Source organism: Poecilia mexicana, unplaced genomic scaffold (genome assembly GCF_051168715.1).
Source record: "Poecilia mexicana isolate PSO_F unplaced genomic scaffold, ASM5116871v1 scaffold_1, whole genome shotgun sequence".
In the NCBI taxonomy this organism is placed as follows: domain Eukaryota; kingdom Metazoa; phylum Chordata; class Actinopteri; order Cyprinodontiformes; family Poeciliidae; genus Poecilia; species Poecilia mexicana.
The window spans coordinates 13161612-13173998 of NW_028263370.1; the positions used below are offsets into that span (position 1 = coordinate 13161612).

General features: G+C 40.2%; 1 protein-coding gene across 2 annotated transcripts in view; it reads right to left on the bottom strand.

Annotated features, from left to right (window-relative positions):
* The window catches only part of adgrl3.1 (adhesion G protein-coupled receptor L3.1), a 161654-nt gene that overhangs the window by 21941 nt on the left and 127326 nt on the right, over positions 1 to 12387 (bottom strand). For both annotated transcript variants that reach the window (XM_014984400.2, XM_088004859.1), the window contains 3 exons: positions 8178 to 8354; positions 6992 to 7201; positions 3795 to 4015 (listed from right to left, as the gene is read on the bottom strand). In XM_014984400.2, coding sequence (XP_014839886.1) covers positions 3795 to 4015; positions 6992 to 7201; positions 8178 to 8354 — 608 coding nt within the window. The remainder of the gene's footprint in view (positions 1 to 3794; positions 4016 to 6991; positions 7202 to 8177; positions 8355 to 12387) is intronic.

Here is a 12387-nt window from a genome sequence, read left to right on the forward strand (position 1 = left end):
ATCAATGTTAATAGCTCATGTTCACCAATTATTGTAAACAATTTTGCATGTGCAAAAGTCTGTAGCATTCATCTTTTTTACAAAGTCATTTGTTTTGTATGTGTGTTACTAAAGTGTCTCTTTGAGTTAAAGTGTCCTTCAGTCACCATTCGGCCTATTTAACCTCAATGTTCAAGGACGTGTGTTGCTATATGGGCACTGTACAAATATATAAATACAGCATAGCTTTGTCTTTCTAAATGTGTAGCTCTTGATTGAACAAAACACAATGTGTTCTCACACATTGATGTCATTACTGCAACTTCCCAAAATCCAACATTAGATAGATTACTTCATCCATACATAATCAATCAAATGAAGACGATTTTCGGCCTGAATCTGTGTATTCAGGCATTTCTGATTGAGTAATGGACTATGTAATCTTTAGCAGTTTCTTTTATATTTATGTGGGAAATAAAGTGTCAAGAAAATATATTTGGACTTTGAAAGCTTCCTCCATTACTGCTTTGGTGTCACCCATAAATACATCATATTATAAAGCACATTTTAATAGTAGACCCACAATAACTAAGAGCTGTTTTAAAAAGTCCATATTTTTTAGGGAACAACACATTCCAAATTATACTGGTCCTTTGTAAGTTCGTTAGCTATTTTACTTAGGGGTAGCATGGTTTTCATAGATTTTTTTTTCTCCTTTTGTAAATCCAGTAAAATTTTTGTGTCCAAAGTTTAAGTCAGCATAAAACAGAACAGTTAGAACCTACCAAATTTTAATGAAGTAATTGAAATCAAGTAATTTGAATAAGCATATTCCAAAAAGAAAAAAAAAGTTTCCTTTTTTTTAAGTTGGTAAACATCAACACTTTGCTATCAAATATCCAGCCCAAATAAAATGGACTGTAAATGTCAGAGCTTAAATTCTGTTTGTTTTACTAGTGTAAGCAACAAAACAAAATCGACCCCTGTCCCAGATGGCTGCAGACTGACAAAGAGTCGCTGCCACAGCCACCAGGGAGAGAACAGAAGACACAAAGTAGCCATACAGCAGCTGAAAAATGGGAGGACAAAGAATGGAAGTGGGTGAAAATAAAAGAAATAAGAGAAGTGCTACAGGTAGGAAGAAAATAGATGACGCACACATCTCAAAAATACATCACACACACAGATGGGGAGACGGCACGGGATGAGTACCTGTGATTTATAAACCTTTACTTCCCCCTCAGGGCTCAGATATATGACATTGCAACATACTGCAGCTGCTAAAATGTGACACAACTCAATTCATTTGAATACTGAGTTACTGATGTGGACCTCGCAAGGCTATTTATAGAGTCTGGGAATGGCTCTGAAGTTAAAGTGGAGAGCAGAGGCACGCAAACGGACACGCAAGATTTGCACGCAAACACAAAACCTGCATGAAAATACCGACACACCCTGCAATTTCTGACACTGAGGTTAGCTGCGCTGGCAAAAGATATACTGCTGTATGCTAAGGCACATCAATCCGAAAACATTTTCACTCATAAATCGCAGCAAGCAGGGGAGGAGAGGAGGGGGGGGGGGCAAGAAAATGTCCCACAGTGCCCTCCGCTGAGGTCAGGCCCAGCTGCTTGCAGAGAAAGATGGCGGCAAAATGGCCAACTGATTCATGACCAGCTGCTTTTGAATTATTAATCTTTCAATTTCCAACACATTAGTGAGCCCTCCATTATGGGTCCCTGACTGAGTCACAGAACCCTCCATTAGGGCTCCTTTGCCAAGTTAGAGCCACCGTTCATTATGGGATGTGAACGAGGGAGGGAGGGCGGGAGGGGACATATTCAGGAGTGACACAGCAGGAGTGATGTGTGATGTTTTCACATGTTTTGGTCTCAGTGTGTTAATGCTAAAAATGATAAGTGGTGTCATTTTCAAAGCTGGAGTGATAAATGAGTGATTAAAGTTGCTGCTTTCAAAGGAAAAGCGATTTCCAGTGAAAATAGTTCTGTCAGTCGCTTTTCAGTTCGGCGAGGGCCGACAGGCGCGGAGCTATTAAAAAGATATTTGGGTACAGTTTTACCAAAAACTACTAAGATCAAACCTTTAACGACACCTGATATTTCTATGACGCTCGGCTTCATTCTTCTAACGCACGCCGTGCCATTTATCTTTTCTTCGTTTCTCTTTTCAAACCTGCCGTCTCAAGTTTTCCACAATGCTTCGCTACCTAATGGGATGCAGTGAGATTATTCATCCAGAACTTGGCATTCAGACTCTCATTCTTTAATGATCACTCTGCAATGAAATATTGATCTAAGTGGCCTGTGAATTGGTGTAGCTTGATCGTTAAGCACAGCTAAATTCAGCCCCTCCCTTGTCTTTCGCTTTCTACGAGGCGATGCGGTGTCTGAGCCACAATAGGTCCCAGATGGAACAATAAATGTGAACATTTGGGCCAGTGAATCTTTTAAAGGTTATATACCTTGCAATATTTCAATATTTTAATTGTACTTGAGGGAAGATATTTTTTTTTTCTGCTAATACCAGTTGTTAAATTCCAACATTCACTTTGTTAATGTCCTGTTTAAATTTCAAACAGCCACAGAACGAGGGACAGCTAATGAGTACGTATACTTTTCCAAATGTAGCCTTATTACATCATTGAAACTTTAATATACTTTGTTGGGATTTTATGTAACTTTTATCTGGAAAGAGTTTGGCGTAATGATCGACCAACCAAGATGAGAAAGATCACCTGAACTGACCGGTGTCACCTGGGCTGGACTCTCTTGTGGTGTCTGACAGCTGTTGTGTGTTGGTCAGCTATTTCATTTTGGTTAATGGATAAAAATGGAAATACTGTCAAGTTTGTCAACATTTCTCACCGTCTCCCAGCAGTTCTGCACCGCAGTTTCTCATGAAGAATAAAATGTCTTGGCCAGAATGAAGTTTTATCTTGTTCTTGCAACCATGAATGAACCTACGAACGTTTTGCCTTCTGTACGCACCAGCATTTATCTGACCTGCAGCTGTTTTTAAGATGGTTCTACAGATTTTTCTTTAAAACAAACAAACAAAAAAAACTTCCACTTACCAATAATGAACGACTTTGCATTGGTCTACCACATAGTATTCACAGATTTTGGACGGGACACTCAAGTGAATCTGGGTATAGCCTTCGTAGTTTTTTTTTGTTGTTGTTGTTGTTGCTTACTTTGCATATGCTTCATATGAATGAGATGCATGCTGTTGTCTAGGAGTCCTGCAGCGTCTGAGGTCGAAGGTGTCAACCATACGTCAATACACGACCTTGTGCTTTTTAAGCACATCCTCATCCCCACCACTGGGTGCCCCCGCAGCAGAGGCCAGCCACATTTCGACACAGTCGATTGCAAACCAGAATGGACGTGTACACAGGCTAACAGTCCACTCTATCACCCCCTTTTCAATGCTTTCATTCGCACACTTAAGCCACACTTCTTTTGCTCCCTCCTTCTATCCTGCCTGCTAAATCCTTCCATATTCACACATTTTCGCTGTTGCGCTCACGCAGGCACTCTGTGGTGCATTCTCTGCTGCTCGTCCCCGTACTCCTCTCCTCTTCTTCATCCTTCTCAGCTTCTCTCCCCTCTCAGCCTCTCTGTATCGACTCTTGAGAAGTGCCAAAGCTTGTTGAGTCCACTGTGGCAGTCGCAGCCAAAATGACAGCAGGCACTCCAGCCTCAGCCCTCACTTCCCTCCCCCTTCCGTCCTCCTTGCCCCATCCATCCATTCTCCGCTTCACACCTCGCATTCTTCACCCCCACACTACTTACACTCGGTCAGTGCCGTAGCTCCTGTAGTCCACGGCGGCCGAGACGGCCACTATGACAGCTGGCACGCCGTACCCTGCCAGGTAGAAGTACTTAGTCCTGGAGTGTTCGCTCTCAAACACCTCCACCAGCATGATGTAGAGCTGCACCCCTTCCAAGAACATCCAGGTGAAGGCTGCCAAGAAGAAGAAATGTAGCAAGGCCGCAAAGACTGCACAGACAATCTGGTGAGAGAGAAAGAGAAGACTTGAATTATACTTGGAGTGGAAATACACACAGAAATATTTAAGCTGGTGGACGCCTGCACTGATTAGTTGGAGAGCAGAAAAATATACTGCAGGCGATAAGGATATGAGTCCGATTTAGAGCAGTAATTTATCATATTCACAAAAGGAAGAACATTTTTAGGGATGAAATTTTTTGCTGGCAGGGATACGGTGCCCTGCAAAAGTACGAATTCAACGTTTTCACATTCTGCTATGTTCCGACCACAAACGCGAGTGTGCTTTTGATGGGATTTCATGTGACAAATCAACACAACGCTGTGTGTAATTGTCGAATGAAAACAAAAAGGACACATGCTGTTCAGTTTTTTTTTCTCTTTTCTTTTTTTTTTTCAAATACGAATCTGAAAAGATTTCTTCTCCCCTCCTTAGTAAATACTTTGCTAAACCATCTTTCCATGTGTCAATAGCCAAAAGTCTGCTGGATATATTTTTAACAGCTTTGTACATATAAATGCTAAAATTTCAGCTCCATCTCACTCAGACTGGACTGGAAATCTCAGTAAAGAAAAGTCTCTTCACCGAACGATGCCGACAAGACATGTTTCACCATAGATGAAAATATTATCTCATTCTGCTTTGCAAAATAGCTCAAGCTTAGTCAGATTGTATGGATTGCTTCTTTAAACAATTCTTAATCCTGACAGATCTTAGCTTTATTCAGGTCTGAGCTTTGATTCGGTCGTTCTAACCAATGGGTTTCAAGCAAAACCTTTAATTGTAGTTCACACTTCACTTGCTGTCTACAACCTAAGAGGATACGTGAGAAAAGATACAAGAGAAATGTGCATTCACAGCTGCAGCCTGTGCTGATTGACCACATTCCAGACAAAGGTAGCAAAGCTTTTTCATCAAGAACCGACAAAAAAAGAAAAAAAAAAAATAGACATGAGCCGGGTTGGCAGCACTGACTTTTAGTCTATGACAAATATGGGTACAAAAGAGAAAAAGAAATTGCAGCAAAGTGACTCAGCGACTTTGAACTGAAGTAATAAAGCACAAGTAGGCTTGTCAAAATCCAAACTTGAGTAATTTCAGTTTGAATACTCTGTAGTTGGATTAATATGCAGGTTGAATTGCTGTACTGAAGGTGAAGAGTTCAGTTCAATTTGGTATATGATCAAATCAGCATACATGTTCAGCACTTGTCATAAGGAAAAGGGTTAAATGTAAAAAAAAGATGTTCTTTTTTTTTTTACAATAGAAACATACAAAACACCTAATCATGAACACATCTTTGTTTCCTTTACTTTATAAAACAGAACAAAATATCTGCATCTTCTGACCTAAGGGGTCTGACATGCACCAAAGTATAAAGTAAATCAGAAAAAAATGGTTTGTGTGTCCATTTGGGCAATAACTAATCCATCATGACAATGACCACTGTCAGAAATAACATTAAGAAAAGGCCTTTGAAATCTCTACAAAATGGAACTGCTTCCCACTGTTTTGATAGAGAAAGGTCAAGTGTGAAGGATTAGTTTTTATATACATCCAAAGCTTATTTTATAATAAGTGAACTTTTGCATTACATTCAAAATGAATCCGAGTGTTATTCAAATGTTATCAAGTAGTGTTTAATATCAGACTTGATCCCATAAAAGAGGAGTTGTGAAAATATTATACATCATGGGAAGATTTAATAGTATTACAGACTTATCTACTAAAAATACACAATGGTACAAAAAATAAAAATAAAAATTCAATAGCAATTGCAAACTTGAGTTTGGCTTTGCTCGGTCTCAGTAGTCCTTGACTGTAGCGGCTTGCAAAGAATAAACTTTTCAAGGTGCCACTGACAAATATTAACAATCAACACCTGAGAAAAAAAAAGTATTTTTTTTATTTTTTATTTTTAAAGTGCACTTTTATTTCACCTTGTGTTTCATACAGGCTTAATCTGCTCTTCAGCAGTGACGCATGTACTGGGACCTATTTTTTTAAAGTACGGTGCCGCTCTGGAATGAACGGTCAGTCGTGGGGTCACGTTTACAAAAATGTGCAGCGAGTGGCTCTTAGTTTTTGGGAAATGGTTTATTTAATGTTGTCTGCACGGTTAACAGGATAATGCAGTAAGAGAGAACGAGACTGCGGCTCCTTCAGCCTCAGGGAGAAGGTGACAAATGAAGACTGAAACACAGCAATGACATCACCCAAGCCAGCACATAAGCTTTAATAGATTATGAGGCAGGTCTGTGTAAAGAGCACTGTGTGTTGTAAATCATTTCTGTGATTGCTGAGAATGGATTTCAAACAGGCAAATTAAAGCCCTCGGCCTGCACATATTTATCATGGGTGAATTAGCTCGCCGTGTAAAGCACAACAGCTTAACTCTATCTAGGTCCTCAATGCTTTTATGAATTAGCTGGAAATTGTTGTACAACCAATCTGTCGTTATGTTTTCTTAAAAAAGGAAACCAAAGGGATTTTTGGGGGGAAGAACCACTACAGTAAATCCATCAGTTGGTAATGAGAGAAAAGGAAGCCGCCATGAGAAATGTTTGTTTATGATTATTTGATACTCAGGAGATCTAAGAAATGTGCTAATATCTATTATGAAACCAATGTCACGGTGCCAGTCAGATCTGTTGGCATCACTGTCGACGGCAGCTTGTGTCAATGGCACTTCAGAGTAAAACACATCTGCAGGAACGCTACTTATCAACTGACAAGCTTTTCACATTTTACTCCAAAGTTTTAGTCTGACCCTATAGCTGCCAATAATGCATTTATATGAAACCTAAAGGTTTTGGAAAGAATAAAAAGACATAATTTGAACCTTTAAGCAAAATATAAAGTCTACTTTTGTTTTATTTTCCTCTTTTATGTTCTTGTTAAGGAACAGAGGTCCTGAGCCTTTGGCCAAACAAATAATACGGACGTCCACACGCATAATAACAAGCACAAACTTCTTACTGGCTGATCGGCCTTGTTGATCCCGACCAGAAACAGTGACTCGGCAATGAACAGGCTGATGCAGAGGTTCTTGTGGATGGTGTTGCGGTCGCTCTGCAGGCCTCTGAAGAAGCAGAATGTGAAGATGCAGATCAGGAGGCAAACGAGCGACAACAGGATCCCGACCCACGTGATGACGTCCAGGAGCATGTCGTGCATGCTGTCTGCTTTCTGTGAGCAAAAGCAAAACAAGACAAGCCAGAGGGGGTGGGGGGGGAAAGATAATTTAATAACACGTAAACACACAGCCAGTATAACTATGTTTAACCTTGGTTTACTGGAAACACACGCGGGTCATGTTCTTGTAAGACCAGACACGCACTGACAGAGCGCCACCACCAGCCCTGGCCGGTGATCTGGTTCTGGCCGCGTGTCACCGAGCGTTCAGGGCCGCAGCGTTACGCCGCGCTGCACAGGTGTGCTAGCTCTATCCATCAGTGTCCTGCGAGCTGGCAGGCAGAGCAATGTTCACCGTAACATTGCAGTGATGGATCTACTGCTCAAAACCTCACACAGTGTTCCACAAAGGCCTGCCAAGCCAGCTCTGACCATGACCTCTTTAGATGTAACACACATCCGCGTCCCCACGGGGACAGAACCGGTGTCGCACTTGATCCGAAGCTGTGTGAAAAGAAGCACAACCTTATTGTAACAAAAGACGTAGGTGAAAAGCGCTTATTCCGGACTGGACGGGTCAGTAATGCTTTTATCCAACACCCACTACGGCTCACGGATATCAAAATAAATGCTCTCATCTTCTAATCAAATATCACTTTTACAGCAAAATGCGATCTGGAGCTTTGTTCCGGGTCTCCTGCACTAAACCAGAACTCTGAGATCCTATTGTCAGTATTACATAATATTTTGTCAGTCCAATGTCATCAACAGGCTTAACAAATCAATTTTAAAAATATTCTCTGCCAAGACAGACAGACCGACAGGCACTGAAGAGATCCAATCTGCAAAACACAGGTGGCCCGTGTCTTCTCCTCCTTTGTTCTTCCCAATCTTTTAACCAGCTGGCCAGCTGTTCGTTACGAAATGATGAATAACTGACCTCTCGGTACCCTCCCCCCTCTGCCGTAACTGGCTGGCGAAGCAAAAGAAAAAAAAAAAAGAAAAAAATAAAACTAAAGAGCATACGTACCTTGACCTCCACGTGAGCCATGAGTACTGCAAAACTGGTGAGGTGGGTGCAGGAGCAGCTGGTGTGTGTGCGGTTGGTGGCGAGCAGTCGGCAGTCCTGCGTAGACCAGAATCCCGTCATGGTGCGCTTGGAGTAGCTCCAGAAAGAGCAGTTGGGATTGAAATTCTTCTCTGACTGCTGAAGGAAAAAACAACAACAAAAAAACAAAAACAAATAGAGATTGTGATCAAGAGAAATCCAAAAACAGACAACAAGAAGACGAGAGAGGTGGGGGTGGTGCAGCATGGCCAGGAAAATAGTATAACACTAAGATGAAAAATGTTCCCTTCTTGCTGATTTCTTCTACTTTTTCTTTTATTTTGTTAGACTAGCCACACCCAGCCTTAATTATTGCCAGACCCGTAGAAGCAAGACATGACTCCAACAGAACCTATGTGACAACAAGGAGAACGTTAAAAGGCCTTAAAAAGAAATACATCACTCTCTGATCTGAAGTCTAAATCTTCTATCTCTCTGGAAATGGTTACAAAGCCATTACCAAGGCTTCATGCAAGACACAATGAAAGCAATTTTAAACAAATGGAGAAAATATGAAACAGTGTTGAGCCTTAGTCACAAGTGCCTGGTGTGCCAAATCACACAAAAGACCCCAGAAGCATTTCTAAAGCAGCCATGTTTCTTCTCAGCTAAGGTCAACGCTCAGAGATCAACAATCGAGCACAAAAAGCCATCCATAGTAGGGGTCTGAGGTATAAACCACTGCTTACCAAAACCAACCCATGACCACAACTGTTAAAAGAAAACATTTTGAAGATCGTATTTTTGAAAACAATTCTGTGGACAGGACCAAGTCAGACTTGTTTATTGTGACATTAATATTTATTTGAGACTCTGAAAGACTCGAGTGAGCAAAAATTAGAAAAGCAAAAGCAAAGGAAATCTGTGTATGTAGGTGGCTGGAGAGCGCGAGGACGCGGCGGAAGAAACCGGAGGAGGAATTACACAGCGAGTCACACGCACACAGCAACATGACAACAAACAGAAGAGACAGAATGCAAAAGTGCAGCAACAAATAAACAGAGCGCCATGGCAGGAGGTGACAGCCCTGCAGCCGCTGTCATTGTGCGCCGTTCTGCGGCGCAGGAGCGGCTTGTGTTGTGTAAACTGACGACGTGTTTGTTAGGCCTATAAAGTTGCTCTCGGAAAGAGCAAGTGAGGAGTCTGCTGCTGCCAACAAGCTGGGTCACCAACTGGACACACATTTGCTTGTTGAATGAGAAGCACATAATGAAACCCTGGTGCAGACCATCATCACCGAGACAATATGGACTTCAGTCTGTTAGAGTGGAAGAATCTTCTTTTCTCATCCGGAGAGTGTCAAACACAGTTGGAGTGAAACAAAAGAACTTGAAAATGTATAGCCTAACACTCATTCAAGAATTAGAAACTGCTTTTATTGTCCCACAGCAGGTGTTTGTGTGTGTGTGTGTGTGTGTGTGTGTGTGTGTGTGTGTGTGTGTGTGTGTGTGTGTGTGTGTGTGTGTGTGTGTGTGCGTGCGTGCGTGTGAGGAGAGGAGGGGGAATTCAGCTGTAACAATGGCATCTGATTCATAGCTTAAGAGCAAAGTTATTCTCACCAATTCTTTTTTAAGAATATACTTAAGTATAAGTCCATGTTTCACGACAGAATGCAAAGTTCAGTCATGTGCAAAAATTTTCCATGTTGGTTTCACCTGACAACCTACTTCCACGTAATTTATTGTGACCTCTAGTTGTGGGGAAAAGCTGGATTTTTACATCTTTCTTCAACCAATCTGTTGGGTTTTTAGATATGGGTGACAGAGCACTTGTCCAGGGTGACATCAGGGGTGAGAAGCCTTTTTAAAAGCCTATTTTAAAAAATGCCCTTTTACCTCTCAGTTAAATAAAGTCAGTATTGCACTTTTTGCATGGGTAATTTGTGGGAAATTTGCACTCTCCTTTATTGAGTAGACACATCTCATTTGCTGGTGACATTACAGGAAGCAGGTTACCCGACTGGGTTTACTCAGTGTGACAATCACACAAGAACCATAATTAGTTGTAATAATGCTTCTTTCAAGTGATTCTCCAACAAGAGCTGTGGTTCCCTGCAGCTCCTCCAGAGCTTTTAGCTCTTTTCTAATTAATGCTCTTCTAGTCCAGCCCGTCATGTAATCCACTATCTTTTTATTTTCAAATAAAGGATCGACCAATGTGAAATGATAACAAGTTGGGATGTTGTTTCATAACATAACACTGGTTGGATATCTCCATAGCTACAACCCACTGTTGTGCTAGTTGGTCTTCATTGTTTTGGACTCTATAAGGCCTCAGAAGGCATTTGATTTTACTGGATTGCATTTGGATTTATCAGAATAAATCTGTGCTGAGAAAAATGAGTAAAAGTTTAAGTGGTATGAAATGTTTTGGGATGCATTCCCAAAACATTTACCACACATTAGCAAAGAAAAACATGACGTTTAAGTGTTGTTTCTCTCTGGCATAACAGCACAATGCAAAACACACACACACAAAAAAAGGAGTAGAGTTTCACAAATTAATTTTTCTGCTGTCGTATGTAAAGGAGCCTGGTGGGCACGCTATAGAGGACAAAATATAAAGGACATACTCTAGCATAAATGCATAAATAAATGAAATATCTAACTGAAGTTTGTCCTCTCCTCTGTTAAATTCACACTCATACAAGCATTTTGCATATAAGATTGTCTAATCTGGGGGGACAATTTAGAGGGGTGATATTATTGAAGCAAAAGAGTATCACTACATCCACTTTTAAAAACTTTGCAAAAAATTTCCAAAGATGATCGGAGCCTTCGTAAAGTTTCGGCTGGTGAAATCCTTGCAGTGGAAATAATTGCAGTCTGTGAACACAAAGGCATCTGAAGGCACCGCAGACACTTGCGACGCATTCCCTCGCTCCTCTTATCACCTCACCGAGCAGATTCATAACACCTGGATATACAGAGTGTGTAAGTTCTGAAAATAATATATATATATATATATATATATATATATATATATATATATATATATATATATATATATATAAAAACAAGTTTGAGATGGCACTGCATAGTCATTATGCTCCATGCTCCAAATACAGGTCCTATTAATAATAATGCACAGCTAGCTTGTTCCCCCAACTGTATCAAGCATCATGTTACTATTTTCTAATTTGTGTGAGGGAAATCACTGATTGTTGTGATAATCTCTGCATGTTGTGAAGAAATATCTGGAAACAAAAGCCTAAAAATAACGTTTCAGTAACTCTCGCGTATAATGCCAGCTGACTGAGGTAAATTAAGAATGGGGTTTTATGGAAATTTCCAAGTTTCCTACTCTATGAACGTCTACATTTCAGTGTCAAAACTTTTTCAAGACGTAAAATGTGAGTGCCTCACTCACAGTTTGAGTTTGAGATGGGGGGGAGACGCACACATGAGGATGAGCCACATGTTTTTGATTCTGCTCTTCTTGAGGGAAGAATTTATGAGTAATGGCTCTTTATTTCAAAGAAAAATAACTAATTTGTTAAAACAAAGAAGCACAATCTAATAGGGATGAAATAGAAAAATGTTAAAAAGTCACATCTGTAAAACTGTTAAAATTTTCCTCCCATGCCGTTGAATTTTATTGAGATGCCAGACAAAGCTGGACTGACTGGATGATTCTCAAGCTCGTGGAACCACTGCTGTGCACTGCTGGTCAGCTGGTTAATTTATTCCAATCCAATTCAATCCAGCCAGAGAACTGACTTAAATCTGATGAAGGGAACTAAAGATTAGGGTGATGGCAAGCAGAGTTGTTGCTCTTCACTTTAGATAAATTGTCAACAAACCAGTGGCAACATTGAAATTGCTGGTCAACAATTTTAAGGTTTGATTTATGTAATGCCAGTAAAGATTTTTCCATTTATCACTCAGAAGCGTAAATATAGCTAAAATCTATTTTTGGCTACAAAATGTAAATGAAAATAAATCATGTCTGGTTGTTCAAAAAAAAAAGAAAAAAAAAAAGCTGATGCACCTTTTGCCCGATTTTATTATCTCAGAAAGATTAAGAATTATTAGCCTTAGGATAAATAAAGAGAAAATAAGCACACTGTTTTATAAAAGACCAAAAATAATATAAAATATCTAAAAGACAAATGAATAACCTCAATTAGTGT